The sequence below is a fragment of the Phalacrocorax aristotelis genome, chromosome W (genome assembly GCF_949628215.1).
Source record: "Phalacrocorax aristotelis chromosome W, bGulAri2.1, whole genome shotgun sequence".
NCBI classification, from domain to species: Eukaryota; Metazoa; Chordata; class Aves; order Suliformes; family Phalacrocoracidae; genus Phalacrocorax; species Phalacrocorax aristotelis.
Window position 1 is genome coordinate 30,504,945 of NC_134310.1, and position 17,097 is coordinate 30,522,041.

The window sequence follows — 17,097 nt, forward strand, 5'->3', positions numbered from 1 at the left end:
TGCGTGTCGTCAATGTGAGCTGCCGCTGCCCGGGGTGCGTGAGAACCCGCGTGAACTGGAGGCAGCAGAAGGCTTGGCACAGCCCCATGGCGCAGCTTGTCTCACAGAGCACTCAGGCGCTGCAGGGCCTAGAGCCGCGTTCCTGACTCTGCTGTGCTCTGCGGGCAGGCTGCCCTGTGATGAGGTGGGCTAATTCTGTCCCCGTGCAACATCAGCGGGCACGCGCTGCAAGTGCTCGCGTAGCCCCGGGAGCCCCTCGCGCTCAGTGCCCCCTCCCCTGCATGGTTCTTCTTTCCTGCCTGCTCACACTGCAGCATACGGGGGGAAGACGATCTCCTGCCAGATGACGACTGATTACCGTCTTTTCCAGTTTTGCCTAAGCGCTCGACACTGGGGAGAGGCGGCCAAGAGGCTCCCCCTGCCCTGAAAGACAGGCTTGACGCCTATTCTGGGGGTTTAGGCGGGACAGAAAATGGAGGCCACTGGTTAGTGTAGAAACTTCCAGCTTGGGATTCAGCTGTTTGAGCAGTGACTTGCTTCTGAGCTCTTTAGGACTGGAGCCAGTGGCTGAAAGAAATCCAAATCATGGAAGGAAAAAGGCTCTCAAATGCAGATGCATTTTATTGTTTTTACATATTCTTACAACACTGGAGCTACAGGAAGAGGGGAGAAAGGAGGCAGCAGGTTTCAGAGGTAGGGGGAGAGCAGCAGCGGCAGAGTGAAGCAGGAGCTGAAAGTGTCTTCCTTGGAGCTGGGCAATCCTCTAACCCCAGGGCTGGGGCAAAGGAGACCCAGACGTCTGGTGTCACAAATACAAGGGGCAGGGAGGAGGCTGCTCTTTGGATCCCCCCGATCTAATTGTACTGCCTTCCCCAAAGGATGGCAGACATCCCAACAGCTACTGTCACCTCACTCAAGGCTGTCCTGTTGCTTCCTTTCTAGCGCTGTAGCCACAAGCAGCTTGACAAAGGGGTAAATCAGAGCAGCAGTGCGGGAGCACACGCTGTGTCAACGGGCACTCCCTAGCCTCGCACAGGGAACAAACACAGCCGAGGTGCAACCTCTGTGCCAAGCCCCCACTGCCAGGGCTTGGCTATGCCAGAGAGAAGTCCTTGCCATGTCCGCGAGCATCAGTGGAAGATGTTTCCAAGGGAGAAGGTAAGAAAAAGCAGCTGAGCATGGGGCCCTTGAAGCATGAGTTTTCCAGGGCAGCAGCTGGGGGAGAGTAGGGTCATGCTGACTTCATGACACTGTAGACCCAGTGAAGGTAAGGAGCAATGTGTGTGTAGAAACCAGGCCAATTGTTATGCTTATAGGAGAAGATGCCATAGGCTGCTTTGTTGCAGACGAGTGGATCCCCAGTATCACCCTGTAAAATGGGGGAGAAGAGAGATCAGTGTTGATTTATGAGGGGTCCCCAGGAAAGGGGTGCATTCGCAAAGAACAGGTAGGCTGTAAATATCAGGACAGAGCTTCCCCAGGAGACTCGCAATGGATGTAGATCGCTCTGGGTCCAAACGGCACCATTGGCAGTTTTGCCTGGGACCGAGCACAACTACAGCTGGGCAAACACTGAAGCTTAAAGCATCACTTCATTTCTGCCCTTCTGTTGGCTGCAGAGCACTACAAAATGCACTCAGGCCAGCTATGAGACTTGGGGCAAACCCCTCTTTGGCCTAGCTGTTGTGTTGCTGTGCTGTTGCAGACACCTAGGCCCACTGCTGTGAGAAGACAAGGATTCCCTTGTCCCTTCCGCTTGGCCCAGGGCTGGCACAAGCGTGATGCAGTCAGCAGGAACGCTGCTGACCCTCCAAGGGTATGATCCTTGGAGATCGAGACCCAGGGCACCTCTTGTGCCAGGACAGCAAGAGGGAGGGATGCTGGTGAGGAAGCATGGAGTGATTGGAGGGGGGGGCAGAGATTGAGGGGCCAACAATAAGCAATTTTAGACAGTACCTTTTCAGTTAAGTTTTTAGCCCAGATCAGGTTTGTGCCCAGCACCTGGCTGAAACCTCCCCCACAGCCTTCTACTCCCTAAGTCAGAGACTGACCTTTTCAGGTACCCCAGGAGATTCACTGTGGCCGCAAATCAAGTTGTCAGCAAGTCCAGGGAAGTGGCTGAGGCAGTCCCTTTTTTTGATGATGGTGACATTGGCTTCACGTAACGTGGCAGTGCTTGTTTTGTAGCCCCAGCCGGCTATGCTGCACTCAGTCCCACCAGGGACTTTTGATTTTTCCAAGGGAATGATCTCAACGTATCTGTTGCTGGTGGCATTGCCTTTCAGCTGGGCAGGGGGACAGAAAATACAGAAGTAAGTGCTTGGTCTGTAAATGCTCTGTGACCAAGGCTGTACCCTCCTGTTCCAGGGTTACAGCTCAGCCCTGCACATCAGGCAGACAGGACCGGGCAGGTAGTTACCTTCAGCAAGAGGATGTCATTTCCCTTCTTAGGACTCATGAAGCCTGGGTGGCAGTGATACTCTTGGACTTCAAATGTTTGCCAGCTATCCTCTCTCTTCTGGATTGTGTGGGCTCCAAGGATGACAGTCAGAGGTTTGTGTCTGGTAAAATCAAGCACAGTGTATGTCATAAGCTTTCTTCTGCCTTCCCTCGTAACACTGAGGCACATGTTCCGGGGGCATGGCCCAGAGAGACTGGCTGGGCTTTAAGGAAGAATGGTGGGAGCAAGGAGTTCTGCCAGCGAATCTACCCAGCCGAGTGGCAGAGCAAGTTCCCATCTGACAGACTGGAGCTCTGCAAGGGTTACTTTACCTCTGGATCTCGAGCTGAGCAGATTTGCTCCAATGCTGCTGCTGTGTACGAAGGTATGAGGACTGTTGGTCCATGCTTTGTAGGCCCATGGCACGAAGGAGGGATTTCTAAATCAGGACCCTGCTCTGGGCCAATGTACCTTTACTGGCCTCTACATCATCTGCAAGAGGGGCTGACTTAGGAAAATTGTGAGGGACCCTGGGTATGGGTGGGAGGGCCTTTCAATCTAGCAGGTGGGATTTGGGCATCCAGGCTCCTGGCTTCTGCTGATCATCATTCCTGCGGCTCAGATGTGGGGACTGGCCCGGAGCCTGGGTTACTAGCACTAGGACAGAGCTGTCAGCCCTGAGGAGTATAGTAGCTACACCCAGAGTCATGTGCATCTAGAAAAGACCTCTTGCACCTCCATGCCCCAATTTATCCAGCTGGAGGGACAGAAGAGAGCTAGACAAGCACCTTGCTTATTAGATTATTAATTCTGATGACAGTCTTGGCGTCTTGGTGACAGAAAGGGCAAAGCCTGACACCAGCAGTCCCTGCTCTGCCAGCAGGTCAGTGACAGCAAGGGAAGAAGCTGCTCTGACTTCTCATTGCTTACGTCTGGGAATAACAAAGGTAAGTATCTGAACACGGGCTGGGGAGGGCCGTGGGGAAGGATGGCTCGAGGGTGAGCAGCAGACAGACCCCTCCTGTTTCAGTGCCAGTCCCCACAGCCTTGCCCTGTCCCAGCAGTGCAGCCTGCACTCCCTGCTAGGGAAAGAGTTTGACCACAGCTCTGAAGGAAGTGATTCAAACTGTTAGACCACCCTCTAGGAGGTGTTACCCAGGTCATGGCAGTGTGACAGCCTTGTTGCACCAGGTGCTGTATGAACAGAGCAAAAACTTACACGAAGCACTGAGCTGCTGTCATCACCCAGTTCGGGGCCACTAAGAAGCCTCCGCAGAATTGGTTGTTCTTTCCTTGAAGATAGGCCATGTAGGGTGTGGAGTGAGTCTTGGCTTCACCTCCTCTCTCCCTCCAATTCCAGGAATAACCTGCAATGAATTGGACTGAGGATGAAGGGATCGGAGGAAACAGGGCACAGGACGTGCTCTCTGGGACTCTTCCTTCCCCAGCCCCCTCCCCACCTCTGGCTGCTCTACTTACTGGCTTTGGCTGGAGGGCATGTCACCAGCAGGAGAAAGAGCAGGAGTTTCTGCAGGTGCTTCATCGCAGCGTTTTCAGCTTCAGTGGCTCTCTTGGAGGTGAGGCTGCAGCTGGGGTCTGTTCCTGCTCCCAGCAAGGTTTTATAGCCTGAGACTAGACTCCAGGAAACCACAGAGGTCAGACTCATCTGATTAATCTATCTGCAAATTGCATGCCTCAGCGATCTAAGAGGGGAATTCAGTCAGCTTTAGCCTTGGGCATCAACCCACCTTCATCCTGGACCTGGTCTGGGGTATCTGACATCCTTCTAATCCCAGAGCCAATTTTAACCCATTGCCTTTGCGCTGGAAGCTATAGGGACCATACCCACCCTCATCCGTTTGCCTGCCAGTGGGCTTTTCCCTTGCGGCTTGTATTTGTTGTTGTGCACTTGCAAAGTCTCTTGATTTTTATCACGAGTCTTACAAGAACAAGATTTTTTATTTTTTTACTCAATGTAACAGTTCCAAAGACCGTGCAGTGGCAGTTGAGGGCCCTCCTGCTCTTTCTCAGTAGGTGTGGTCCTGGCTAATAGAGCAAAATCAGTGTTAGTGCATTTATAACACCATAATGGACATGGCTATTTGAGGGCAAGAAGTTATTCTGGCAGCTTCGTGAGCGTGGCCCACAGCAGCATGACTGCTGCTGTTGCCATGAGGTCTCTGTTCTGCACCAGCTGCTGACTTAGGGCTTTGCTTTGTACAGGAAAAGACACCATTTTGTGTTTCTTTCCAGACGTAATTGTTCACCAACAATGTAATCGTAAATTGAGGAGTTTGCTGTCTCTTACCAGCCAATGTGAGAGAAGACAGGAGGACGCTTCCTTGACCCTGGGGCAGCGGCTCACTTTCCCTCTGTGTTGAGGGTAGATAGACACCAGGGATGTGGGTTTGGGATTCTGCCCCTTCACAAGCTAGAGAGAACCTGAAGACACAACTCCCTGAAGATGGTCTTGTTCCTCTGGGAAGGGTCATGTCCAAGCACGTCACAGCCAATGCTGGCCGCACCCTAGCAGGCAGTGACTTAAATGCCAAACAAGTCCCCAGTGCCTTTCTGCAGTGCATGGTGGGGATCTGGTTTCCCTGGACCAGGCCCCAAGGCAGCTGCACTTCTTCCACCAGCCCATGGTGAGAGGGACTGTGCGGGAGGAAGGGCTGGTGGCAAATCACTGAACACACTCCCCCCCAGGCCCTAGGATGTCCCCTTGCCTCACCACTGTACTGGATCCAGTTCTAGCCAATGTATTCATCAGTGACCTGGATGAAGGGACAGAGCATCCCCTCAGCAAGTTCGCTGGCGATACCGAGCCGGGAGGAGCGGCTGATACACCGGAGGGCTGTGCTGCCATCCAGCGAGACCTGGACAGGCTGGAGAGCTGGGCCCGGGGGAACCTCATGGAATTAATTCAACAAAAGCAAGCGTAAGGTCCTGCCTCTGGGGAGGAACAACCCCCCGCACCAGCACAGGCTGGGGGTTGACCTGCTGGAAAGTAGCTCTGCTGAGAAAGGACCTGGGAGTGCTGGTGGACGGCAAGTTGATCATGAGCCAGCACCGGGCCCTTGGGGCCAAGGCCAGCGGTGTCCTGGGGTACATAAAAAGGTGCATGGCCAGCAGGGCGAGGGAGGTTCTCCTCCCCCTCTGCTCTGCCCCAGTGAGGCCACAGCTGCGGGGCTGCGTCCAGTTCTGGGCCCCCCAGGTCAAGAAGGGCAGGGAACTGCTGGAGCAAGGCCAGCGCAGAGCTGCCAAGGGGATCAGGGGCTGGAGCATCTCCCTTGGGAGGAAAGGCTGAGAGACCTGGGCTTGTTCAGCCTGGAGAAGAGAAGGCTGAGGGGGGATCTCATCAATGCCTATAAATATCTGAAGGGTGGGTGTCAAGGGGAAGGGGCCGGGCTCTTTTCAGTGGTGCCCAACGCCAGGCCAAGGGGCCACGGGCACAAGCTGGAACACGGGAAGTTCCCCCTGAACATGAGGACAAACCCCTTCCCTGTGTGGGTGCCAGAGCAGGGGCACAGGCTGCCCAGAGGGGCTGTGGGGTCCCTTCCCTGGAGACATTCACCCCCCGCCTGGACGCGGCCCTGTGCCCCTGCTCTGGGTGTGCCTGCTCCAGCAGGGGGTGGGACGGGGTGAGCTCCAGAGGGCCCTTCCAACCCCTGCCATTCTGTGATTCTATAGGCATGCCTATGCACTCGCCCCAGCAGTGGTTGCTCTTTGGCTGTGATGAAATGGGGCTGATACACGTCCTTGCTGCACTCACTGACTGCCAGTAAATTTGCTTTCCTATCTGCCCCCAGTGCCACAGGGCAAAACCCTTTTTTAAGCTAAAAGCTGTCATTCTCGTGCAAAGACTGCAGCAGCTGGAGCTTCAAGGAAAACCCTGCCGTGACAAAGATTTGTACTACACAGATAAGCAGTTGCAGCCTTCTCAATTGCAGATTTCCTAGCTGATAGTAGCTGTTAGCAGAAGCCCAAACCATGGACCCTTCTCAGTTTCCCCAGGGTGCCTTGGGCACTGAAGGCAAAGGTGCCGTCTTTCCCTTTGCTCCAGGCACGAACAGGGAGGCCATAGGAGCATACATCCAGGGCTGGACTGCAGGCCGTCTCCTCCTTGTGATGAAGGTGGCTACTGGGAGCCTAGGAAAGACTATGACAACAGGGCAAGCAACCTGATCCCTTGAATTGCACATGGTTTCTGTATGTTTAAAATTCCCCACCGGGTTTCCCCACAGCAAACCAGTCTAGTGTCGTCTTGGATTTGCACAGACATCTGTCATCCTGCACCAGGGAGTTCTGCAGCTCAGTTATTTACCAGTGCACTGTTTCTGCCCCTTTTCATCTCCTCCAGGAAAGTGTCTAGAACTCTCCTATCTGTGTAGGAGAGATACTGTCGTAAACTACCTGGAACAAAGGACAGCAGGGCTCAGAGTTTAGGCAGGTTGCTTTACACCCAGTGCAAGCCATGGAAGGAGGGACTGGTGCAAGGTATTCTGTCTCTAGTGCCAGGGCTACCTGAAAATGGTGCTAGAGCATCCTCTGTGGGGAGGAGCATCTTGCCTCTGAGCACCACCTGGCTGAGGGGAAAGTCATAAACCCTTTTCATTTTGTGCTACTGCTAGAATAGTCTCTGCTTGTGCTGGACTGCTTGGGCTGGGCTTGCCTTCCTGAGAGGGACAGAAACATGCCAACAAGCTCCAAGGCAGACAGGTCCCAGACAGGACTCGCCCTTGCCTTCTCCAGGGAAAGAGTTGGGCTCTCCCCCAGTAGATGGCATGGGAGGAAAGGAGGAAGTGGCATGGGGTCAGGTGCTTTTGTGAACCCTTTATCAACTCCTTATCCTTTACCAACCCTTTCAGTACAATCCTTTCAGAGACTGTAGCCATGCCTCTACTCCTGACATCATGTTGCTGTTCAGGAGATGGAGGACTGTGGCTGCTGGGGAATGGCAGAGGCAAAGACTAAAAGCACTGGTGTGCAACAGCTGAGACTTTCAGTGTGTCTCCTTGCTGGGATCCTAAAACACCATCCCTCGGATCTTAGCCCGCCACCTGCCCTACGCCCAAGGGAGAACAGGAACAGCACAGTCCACAAAAAGTCTGGCTCCCTTCACCTGCTGGAGCCTCCTACAGCGAAGACAGCTGAAAAGATTAGCCCAGTTTCCCCTGTGACCCAGCCTGCTGTCTTGGCTGCCCAATGTCTTAGGGTGCAACATCACCCAGGCGCGAGGTCCCTGCAGAGGGGACAGTCATTACTTTGCAGGGAATGGCAGCTTTTGACCCTGGTCCCTGCTGACACACCACATCCTGGCTGTCAGCTGCTCCTAGGCAGGTGCTCCCAGACATTGCTGAAGTTGGTGAATGGATTGTGTGCACATCACTTTTCCCAGCCCATTTCTACCTGGGAAGTTTTTCTTCCTGCAACACACCTATGCCCATGACCCCAGGGAGGGCAACTGTGGCTCTTGTCCTCCAAGTCTGCCAGTAATTCAGTGGATGCAGAGCTACAGCTGCCTCTGTCCCAACAGGCTGACATCTCACTTAGACCAACTAGACCCTGCCTCCCCCCGCCCTGGCGCAAGGTACAAGAAAGAAGACGACATGCTGGGAAATGCAGCTCTGCATTTACTGTAGGTGTTTTAAGTGCAGCAAGGTTCAAGCAGGGATGGGGTCTGTTGTAGCATAGCCTTTTTCTGGTGCCATCTGGGATGATCCCTGCTTCTGCCAGGGTGATTTAACTTGACCCTGAACTGGCTGTCTGAGACGGGCAGGGAATGAGACAGCCATCAGCCTCAGAAGAGAAAGAAGGGGACCCTTGCTGATCAGGTCACTCAGGTTCCCAAGGAGAGAGGAGGGAGTCAAGCCTTCAGCAGGGGCAGGAAGAAAACCATTGCAGTCTCCAGGTCCACACCAATGTTGGAGCAAGTGCCACTGCCGCTACTTCTTCTGGGTTTTTTTGATCCAGGGCAGATGGAGGTGCGGGTGTAGGCCGTGGGTGGGATGTTGTACCCAAAGGAAACAATGCCTTGTGCCACCTTGTTGCATACCGGGGCCCACCAGAATCTCCCTGAGGACAGACGAAAGAATGGTTTTAGAGGCCCCTTCCCTGTGGGAACAGGTTTCACCTTGGTCCCTCCTTGTCCAGGCACTGCCAGCAGGGCTGCCTCTTTGCTCTGGCTCTGCAGCTCTGCTCCTGCCCCACACGCTCACCATGTGGGAGGAGTTGTCCAGAAGAGGTGAGCTGGGGCTTTGCCCTCCAGGACTGTGCATGGACAGGGGTGTCAGGGCATCCAGAGAGCTAGTCCACATGGGGGCTACAAATCAAATGCTTGTCACCTCTCCTGGGAGCCAGCCAAGTCTGTGCTAGCAGAAACCCCTCTATCAGAGAACCTGCCGGCCCCACAGCCAAGCCCCCAGCCTGCCGGCAGCCCGTACCTGGCTGGAATCCCTGAGCTCATGGAAGCTGCTGGCACAGATCATGCCAGTGTTGAGATGTGGGTAGAAGCGGATGCATTTCCTGCGGCTGTAGATGGAGACTTTAGTTTCAAAGAGCTTGTTGGTTGCCTGGCTGTCATCAGCCAGGCCCCACTCAGCTATACTGTACTTGGTGCCTGTGGGGAGGTCACTGCTGGTCTTGGGCAGTGGGATGGTGTTGATGTAGTCACCAAGAGTGGCCTTTGCTGCCAGCTGGTAGAAAGAAAGGTTTTTGGAGAAGGCTCTGAGCAGAACAGCAGAACAGCACTTTGTGTGCCATGGTAACAGAGGTCTAGAAGGACATACAGCACTGCAAGCCCTGGTGAGCTGCTGCGAATAGGGTGTACGGCTCCAAGCCCTGCCCACGGCCCCCTCCCAGGTCCCTCCCATTCCTGCCCGCCTCCAGCACTCGTGGGCAGAAGCAGCTGATGGTTTGCAGAAGGAGCTAACAGCAATAATGGGCTCTGCCCAGACCCTGCTACACCCACAGCCCCGTTCTACCCTCTGACCCACTGCCTGCTGCAGGTCTGCCTTGCCTTGAGCAGCATGATGTCATTAGACACAGCGTTGGGGTCGTATTCAGGGTGCTGGTGGTATCTGAGCACTCCCCGGATCTGCTGGGTTGTTTCTGGTTCATGGATGTTGTGAGCCCCAAGAATGACTGTGGCATTCCTGGCTGTGGCAGCAGAGGTGAGAAGGGAGAAAACAGGTTGGGTCTCACCCGTGTCCCTCCCCTTTTGCAGGCAGGGGGAGAGAAGTGCCTAGCACAGAAGGGCGAGAATCCTACTCCAAAATTACTCCAGTGATGGACCTCACAGGTTAGGGAATGAAGAAGGGGATAAAGCCCCTGTACGAAGTACTCACCCCATGCAGTGCGCAGCTGTCATCACCCAGTCAGGGGCCACCAGGAAGCCTCCGCAGGCTAACTTCCCTACATTCAGGTATGTCACGTCAGGGCGGGAGTGGGGCTGAGCCTCGTGGCCCCGCACAGTCTGACCCTGTAGAGCACCTGCAAGACACCCCACTGCAGAATGAGCCGGTGGCTGCTGTGCTCAGAGCCCAGACCAGCAGCCTCACTCGCAGCAGCTTGCGGCACCCCAGCTTACTGGCATTGGCCCTTGGGCAGGAAAGATGCACAGCAGAGCCAGCAGTAGCTGGGCCTGGCACATCTCCTCCCACAGCTGGACGCTCCTTCCAAGATGTGTGGAACTTTGAGTCTCCTAGTTCCCCAGGGCTGGTTTTATACCCTGGGGCCAGCTGCACCCAGCAGCCAGGAAACCATGTGTGATGGCCTGATTGCGCTAATCAGAGCACTGCAGCATCCCTGCAGGTCTATCTGCATCTCTGCTGCCCCGGCCTGCTCACATGCCCCACGTGCCCTGAGGCTGTGATTGATGAGTGATAGAGCAGGACAGAAAGACCGGACAGAGAGAGCGTGGTACGCCGCAGCCCCAGAGCCTCAGGGGTGCTGAGGAGAGGTGTCCTAGGGTATTTTTAAGGTGTGATTTAGCATTTCTCCTGCAGTTTGGCTGCAGGACAAATCACATCCACCTGCTTCAAAGCATGGTGTCTTTGAGCTCTGGCAATCTGGCTGTCTCATACTGTACCTTCAGTAGTTCATGCCACTTGCTCCTGGGGGTGGTCAGGTCACTTCATGCTTTGTTGGCAAGCTCAATGACTGCAGATGCTCTTTCCCCTCTGTGGTTTCCCCTCTGCAGCTGGTCTGGCCACTGGCACATCTGTTCAAATGGGACCAGGGGAAACCTTAATCTACTCTGCTCTGGATTCTCTACTCCCTCCCTTCCTTGACCTGAAATTGCCTGCAAACCAGCCTGCTATTGCTGTCTTCACCTTGCCCCTAGCAAAGTTTGATTTGGTCAAATGCTAAACTAAGCACCAATCCTGCTGCGCTTGTCCCTTCCTGGCCTTGTGGTGCTGGACAGAAACCACCATTGTGCTGCCCCAGGTGACCCTATTTCAAAGAGGTGACCAAATCTTTGTGTCAAGGGCATGGACCTGGGGCTCAGGACACCTGCATTCTTGTTCCCAGCTCTCACACTGCCTTAGCTGGTGGCTGTCCACACTTTCCTTCTGATCTTTGGGCCTCCAATTGCCTAAGCGTGTCTTGTGATGGTAGCTGAGCCTTTGTATGAAGAGCTGTCTGAGCCTCGGGCTGCAACCTCAGAACGAGCTGTGCCATACAGTCCTGTGTTGTTTAAAGTTGTCCTTTCTCTCTGCACTGCCTAGCCCTTATATACCTTAATTTTCCCCACTGCCAGGTTGTTCCAGTTTGCTGCATTGTTTCTTGCTCCCTAGGGCTTGTGGGCAGTTGTGTGCCCACAGCAAAGCATAAATATATTAGGGCTGATGCTCTGTGAAGTGTCTGCTCTGCTCAGGAGGCGTTGCATGTTGCATCCTGGAAGGACATCTTGTCCACGCTCACAGACTTTCAACAACTCTTGACTCTGCTCCAGCACAAGAGCATCCAAGGGGCTGGAGACAGCCATAGCAGAGAGAGGCCACAGAGGAGGGGACAGGGTGCCGCACTGGAGCCATGCAGCTTCTCTGCTGCAATGAGGACAAAAGCTGTCCTGGGAGCGCAGCCAGGTTCTGCACACCTCCTGCATCCGGCCTTATCCCTCCTATTTTGAGTGATGGTCAGGATTAAACCTTCCCACAGATGCTCTCCAAAAATTTTCTCTGAGCCCAGAGGTCCAGCCCTTTCCCTTGCTTTGCCCCTTCAGCACCAAAGTCTGGCTTAGGGGAAAACCAGTAGGCAATTGCCTGGCTACGGCCACTGCTCATCCCCAGAGGCTGTGCTTATGTGACAAGAGGGACAGAGTCCAAGGAGGGACAGTGCCACTGTCTTGTGTGAGCACTTGCAAGGTAGGGCAGCCAGGTCTCTGGCCAGCATGCTAGTCGCTAAAACTGGAGCAGCGCTCTCCTCTCATGCCCAACGGCTAGCTGTGGCTAGCCATTCTTAAGCAAAGCATCTACTCCAAAAGACCTTCCTCTACTGTGTGTACAGACAATTTGCTATTGAAAGGATGGGGAGAGCTGGGGAGGTAAGGGGTAGTGCCTCTTTTTAATTCTTGGGATACTCAAATCTTGTTCACCTAGGCAGGAATCCTCCCAGAAGCTCTGGTTCAGGTCACTACAGATTTTCTGCAGGCACCTGGTTCAAATAAGCTAATCTGGGTTTGTAACTGCAGCCAGGAACTGATGAAAAAACACAACAGACAAAGGCAATAGAACAATTAGCACTCTGAGGCTTCATTGCCTCCCTCTTCCCTGCCCCCTGCACCCCCTCCATCCCCAAATCCTTGGTCCTGCTATGGGACATTTTTCTACCCGAAGACCCTGACTGTGTGCCCATTCCCTGGGACACTTTCTGCCAACACTCCTCAGGGGGCCGCACGTCACTTGAAAATGAGGCTTGCTTTATTCCTAAATCACCCTCTCTGGAGCAGTCTCTGGTTACCAGTCCTAGTGTAGGTCTGTGACAAGCTGTGCCTGCCCAAGACATGATTCAGCTTTGCTTCATGCTGAGTGTGATTTCAGGTTAAGAAGCACGTACAGCTCCAAGGCTCCCAGCAGAGTGGATCAGGAGGAAGACCTGTCCTAAAAACACCTTTGGCACACAGTAAGGGCGCTGCTTTGTGGCAGATGTGCCCTGTGTGGGCAGTCCTGCCGGCCTGGCACAAGCACAGTGCTTGGGTGCTGTCGTTGCTTCTGCCTGCAGCGTGCCCAGCGAGCTGCTGCTGGGTTGATTTTTCCCGTCTCTGAGAAGATGCCCTCTGGCGCCCTGCTTACGGGTCAGAGAGGCACAACACTCATCTCTCCCAGCCCGTCCTCCCCTGTCTGCTTGGGCCAGTCCTCATTGCTCCCAGCCAGGGCTTGAAGCTGGGGGACTCCGGGCAAGCTGGCAGCAGGGTACTCATGCTGGGGGCATGGGCAAGCTGGCAGGGCAAGTGTCCCAGGAGGGCAGCAGCGAGGCAGTGGGGCCGATCTGCCAGTTAGTTTGCATTGCTGGGAGGAGGGCATTTGAGGGAGAGCCGTGGTATGAGAATGGAAAACCCCTGAAACAGTTCCTGGAAATAAAACCAGAGTATGTGTGTGCATATAAACAAACCAACAGATAAATATACCCCTCTCTTACTGCCCAGAGCAGTCTCCAGCACATCAGAGGAGCCAGTGGGCTCACGGTAGGGCTGTACTAACTTGGGCGGCGAGGTCTGGGACCATGGGCTATCCTGCGTGCTAGTCCTTGGGCACCAGGGCTTTTGTGTGATTAAAACCTTACTCCCAAATGCTGGGTTCCCACTGCACTCTGACCCCTGGCAGAAGCTCTCTCCATGAGTCTGTATCCTGCAGTAACCTTGTGCAAAGGTCTTGCTTTCCCCTTGATCCCAGCAGTGCTGAGCTGAAAGCTGCGAGCTCAGATGCCCAGGGCCGTTTGAGTTTACTTCTTGCTCTGTAACAGCTGGTGGGTCAGCAGTACCAGGGCCAGGCTACGCTGCAGCCAGTAGAAACCAGACAGCAGTTCTCTGCCCCAAACTGCTTAGTATTCTTATGTATAACAAGCAGGGAGGAGAAACAGCAGGTGGAGGAAGTGATGCACAGGATGATAAGTAGCAGAGCTTGGAATAAATTTATGCTTTCCAGACACAGTGCAGCAGCCCCAGCCCTGCTGCCCGTAAACACATTGCCCCTGCCCCAGCCAGGCAGCACTAACCGCAGGGAGGTGTGTTGCTTGTCCTTCCTCTACAGTGCTCAGATTAGGTTTCAAACCAGCCTGATTTCCTCTGTGTGGTGCTTGGAACCGCACCCTTGTCAGCTCCCCCTTGCGCAGGCATCACCCTGCTGTTTACGCTGAGCCCTCCCTGGCCTGTTTCGTGGGTGAGGACTGGTTCCTCCCTGCCATCCCCGCATGAACATTGGAATAAACAGCTCTCAGCTGTGAGCCTGTGGTGACAGGTCTAGCAATGATCTAGGCCCTGCCCCAGAGGGTGCAGAGCAGTGCAGACGAGCTTAAATAAGGGATTTAATGGGTCCTGCATGGGGAACTCTAGGCCAGAGGCTCCATCCAGGTCTCTGGAGTGGCCTCATGGCCTTGGTCACACCACGCTGACCATGCCCGGCCATGCCCCGCACTGAGTAGGGGTGGCAGGAGCACCGTGCAGCTCCCTCCTGGCGATGTGTCTGCTCGCTGGAGGTGCGGTTACAGGGAAAGAAGACGCTAGGGGAAAGCTGAGCCTGTCCCAGGCACAGTAGGAGAGCCAGTGCTGGGCATGGCATTTGGAGACCAGGCACTGAGATGGCGCAGCTTCTCCAGCTCCTCTGAGCTACCTAGGCCAAAATCCAGCCCCGGGGAGGGGTTGCTGCTCTGGCAGTTGCCAGCGGCTGTCAGGAGGTGCATGAAATGCCACACGTTAAAGAAGAAGTGAGACTCAGGAGTCTGCATTTGTGGCATGCTCACTGTGGAGGGATGCTGAAGGATGAGTGCCTCCAAAGCTTCCATCCTACTGGCACTGAGCACTGGAAACACTCAGTGCCTTTCATTCCAGATCAGCCAAAAGGTCAAAATCTCAAATCTGTCACAAAGGAGAGCAATGTGTGACACCATGGCAGACAGGGTCTGGGCTGGCCCGTTGATGATGTGTTTTATCGGGATGACTTCCAAGTAATTATCTTTTTTGGGGGTGATGGGGAGGGGCATTTTATGCAGCTGTTTGCTTTCTGTTTAATATTTTTACATTGAGGAAATTCAGGTTTCAAAAGAAAAGCTCCTTAAGGAAAAAAAAATCAACAAAACTTTGCCATTTAAGGTCATTAATGTGGTCAAAAGGAGATGGTCCTGAAATTTTCTCTTTCATGTTCTTGTCTTCCTTCAACTCCAGAGGCGCACTGCAGACACTCTTTTCCTGCAGGGACCCACCATCGCCGCCAACCAGTTTCAATGAGCTCATGCCCAGGCACAACTGTACCTGGGACAATTCTTTGAGCACTGTGAAGGGCCAGGTCTCCAGGACCTGGTGTCAGCCCAAGTCAGAGGAGCCTTGCTGGCTCTTCCCAGCTCCTCTGGTGCGAGAAGCATCCCTGCCACGCTGGGGACTGGGATGTGCCCCTGGAAAGATGACTGCCTGCTGCTGCACAGTAGAAGAGACCAAAGCTAGAAAATGCAACCAACCAACTGCCAGAAGTGATCAGTCATTTTTAAACCAGCACATCTCCACCCTTCCTGGAGCAGAAAAACACCTGCGGGTGAGTGGATGCGTTGGCTGATGTTGGCCTGTGCTGGGGCCACACAGTGGATGGGTGGGTGTGGAGGAAGCCTTGTGGGACAGAGATGGGGGTACCAGCTGTCCATGAGCCAGCTGGGGATTTGCCTGGCTAGGCCCACCAGGCAGAGCTCTCCAAGTGCCTCACCTAGGGATTTTTTTTAATCAGAATGTCTGAAAACACAAGTTTTAATCAGGACTGTGCAGCAGCACAGCAGGAAAACCTCAACAGAAACCATCGATATTTTATCTTGCATTTGTAGCTTGCTGTCTTTCCCCTGCAGCTGCTTGTGGCCCCCCACAATGTGGAGCTGGATGCCCTCCGGGGGCAGGCAGTCTCAGGGCAGGAGTGACTGGGCATGCCACTGGCCACAAACCCAAGGAGCTGGTCTCCAGGCTGCTCCTGCCCTCCTCCTCTCTGGGCATCCCTGCCTGCAGACAATCTCTTCCCTCTGGGGGCAAGGAGCTTTTACCTTCCTGTCGGCCTTGGTAGGAGCAGGCTGTGGAGGGTTCCAGGGCTTCTGCTGCTAAGGTGCTTCATCTCAGCATCCGTGAACACCTGCTACGGCCACAGTTCTGGCAGAGGGTTCAGGGGGCTGCAAATGGCCCCCCATACTTCCCCTGGTCCCTCCAAGCCCAGCACTCAACAACTATTAGGCAGTTTCAAGTAGCTTGTAGTCTTGATCTGAAGGAAAGAGATGAGAAACATTGCAGGATGGGGTGTCCCTCCCCCACCTCCCTTCATTTCAAAGAAAGAACATCTGAACTGAAACGGCAGCAAAGGAGAAGTACCAAGATAAAGCTCAGCCTGCATCTCTGCAGATAGCAATGGGGAGCCACTCCAGAATAACAGGAACTCTCCCTTGTATTGGTGCCCAGTTGAAGGGGAGCCTCGCTCGCCCCCAGCCGTGGAGCTGGGGACTCCCTGCCTTGGGTCTGGCGGCAGCAGCCCTGAGGGAGATGTGGGGCTGGCCTTGTGCCAGCCGGCAAGGCCCTGCTCTGCTGAGCTGATGACTTGGAGTGGAGGAGACCCAAGTCCCCCCAGCCTCGGCAGGCTATGGGACTGTGCCCTGACTTGCCATGGTCTGGGAGCAGTGTTTGAGGTGTGTGGCAACTTGCCATGAGGCAGGGAGCTCAGCGGGCTGTTGGTGGGGGCAGAAGTGAGAGGGTGCTGGAGGGGCAGCAGCAAGGGCTGCGTCACAGCTCAGGCAGCGTCCCAGAGCTGGCCTCCCTCGCGATGTTCTGTGAAACTGCAGCATGCTTCACAAGCACTCAGTCCCCTCCACTTATGGAAAAGGCCAAACAAGCCAGTTGCTAGGACAGAGCAAGGAACAAGGTTTTGCCTCACTGGAATAGCTCTTGACAAAATAATCAGCCCTGCCTTTTAGGCAGCACCTGATGTGCTTGTGGAAGGGGCATTAGGAAGAGCCTACAATATTTTGCTGGTCCAGAGGACTGGCACCCCATGGGTGAGTGTGTTGAGCTGTATCAGCTGCTTATCTGCCTCAAGCCCTCCTGCCAACAAAAGCATTTGCCTCCCACCTGCCCTACACTCTCTGCAGATCTCCCTGACAAAGAGCTCGTTCCTGTTAGATATCTTGTTCCTGAGACTGTTCACATGCTGCAAGCGATTTGAGAAGCTACTTAGGGTCCCTAACAAAGCAAGTTTCTTCATCCTCTGGTGTTTTAGGGACGCCCCACCGGTTCTGTCCTGAGCAGACACATTGGCTGGAGGCTCAGCCTGAAGCAAGAATAAAGCAGGGGTGATGTGCAAGGATCACATTGACCGTTTTGATTCCAGTGCTGTGCCGCGAGCATCTGCCCAGCCCATTTGGGAGTGTGCTCTTTGTGCTGAATGTGCACCCTTCTCTGGATTGCGCTGCACTCATGGCCC

The 17,097-nt window shown here is 54.4% G+C and overlaps 1 protein-coding gene and 1 pseudogene across 1 annotated transcript; both read right to left on the bottom strand.

Moving 5' to 3' along the window:
* Positions 1 to 596: 596 nt before the first annotated feature.
* LOC142049460 (chymase-like) lies at positions 597 to 4,106 on the bottom strand. Its single transcript, XM_075077201.1, has 5 exons — positions 3,920 to 4,106; positions 3,660 to 3,807; positions 2,420 to 2,561; positions 2,052 to 2,285; positions 597 to 1,369 (listed from the first exon to the last, which is right to left on the bottom strand). Exons 1-5 carry the CDS (start codon positions 4,104 to 4,106, stop codon positions 1,232 to 1,234), a joined length of 849 nt encoding a protein of 282 aa, XP_074933302.1. The 3' UTR covers positions 597 to 1,231.
* A 3,966-nt stretch (positions 4,107 to 8,072) lies between these two features.
* Positions 8,073 to 14,395, bottom strand: LOC142049765 (mast cell protease 1A-like; annotated as a pseudogene).
* Between the last annotated feature and the right edge of the window lie 2,702 nt (positions 14,396 to 17,097).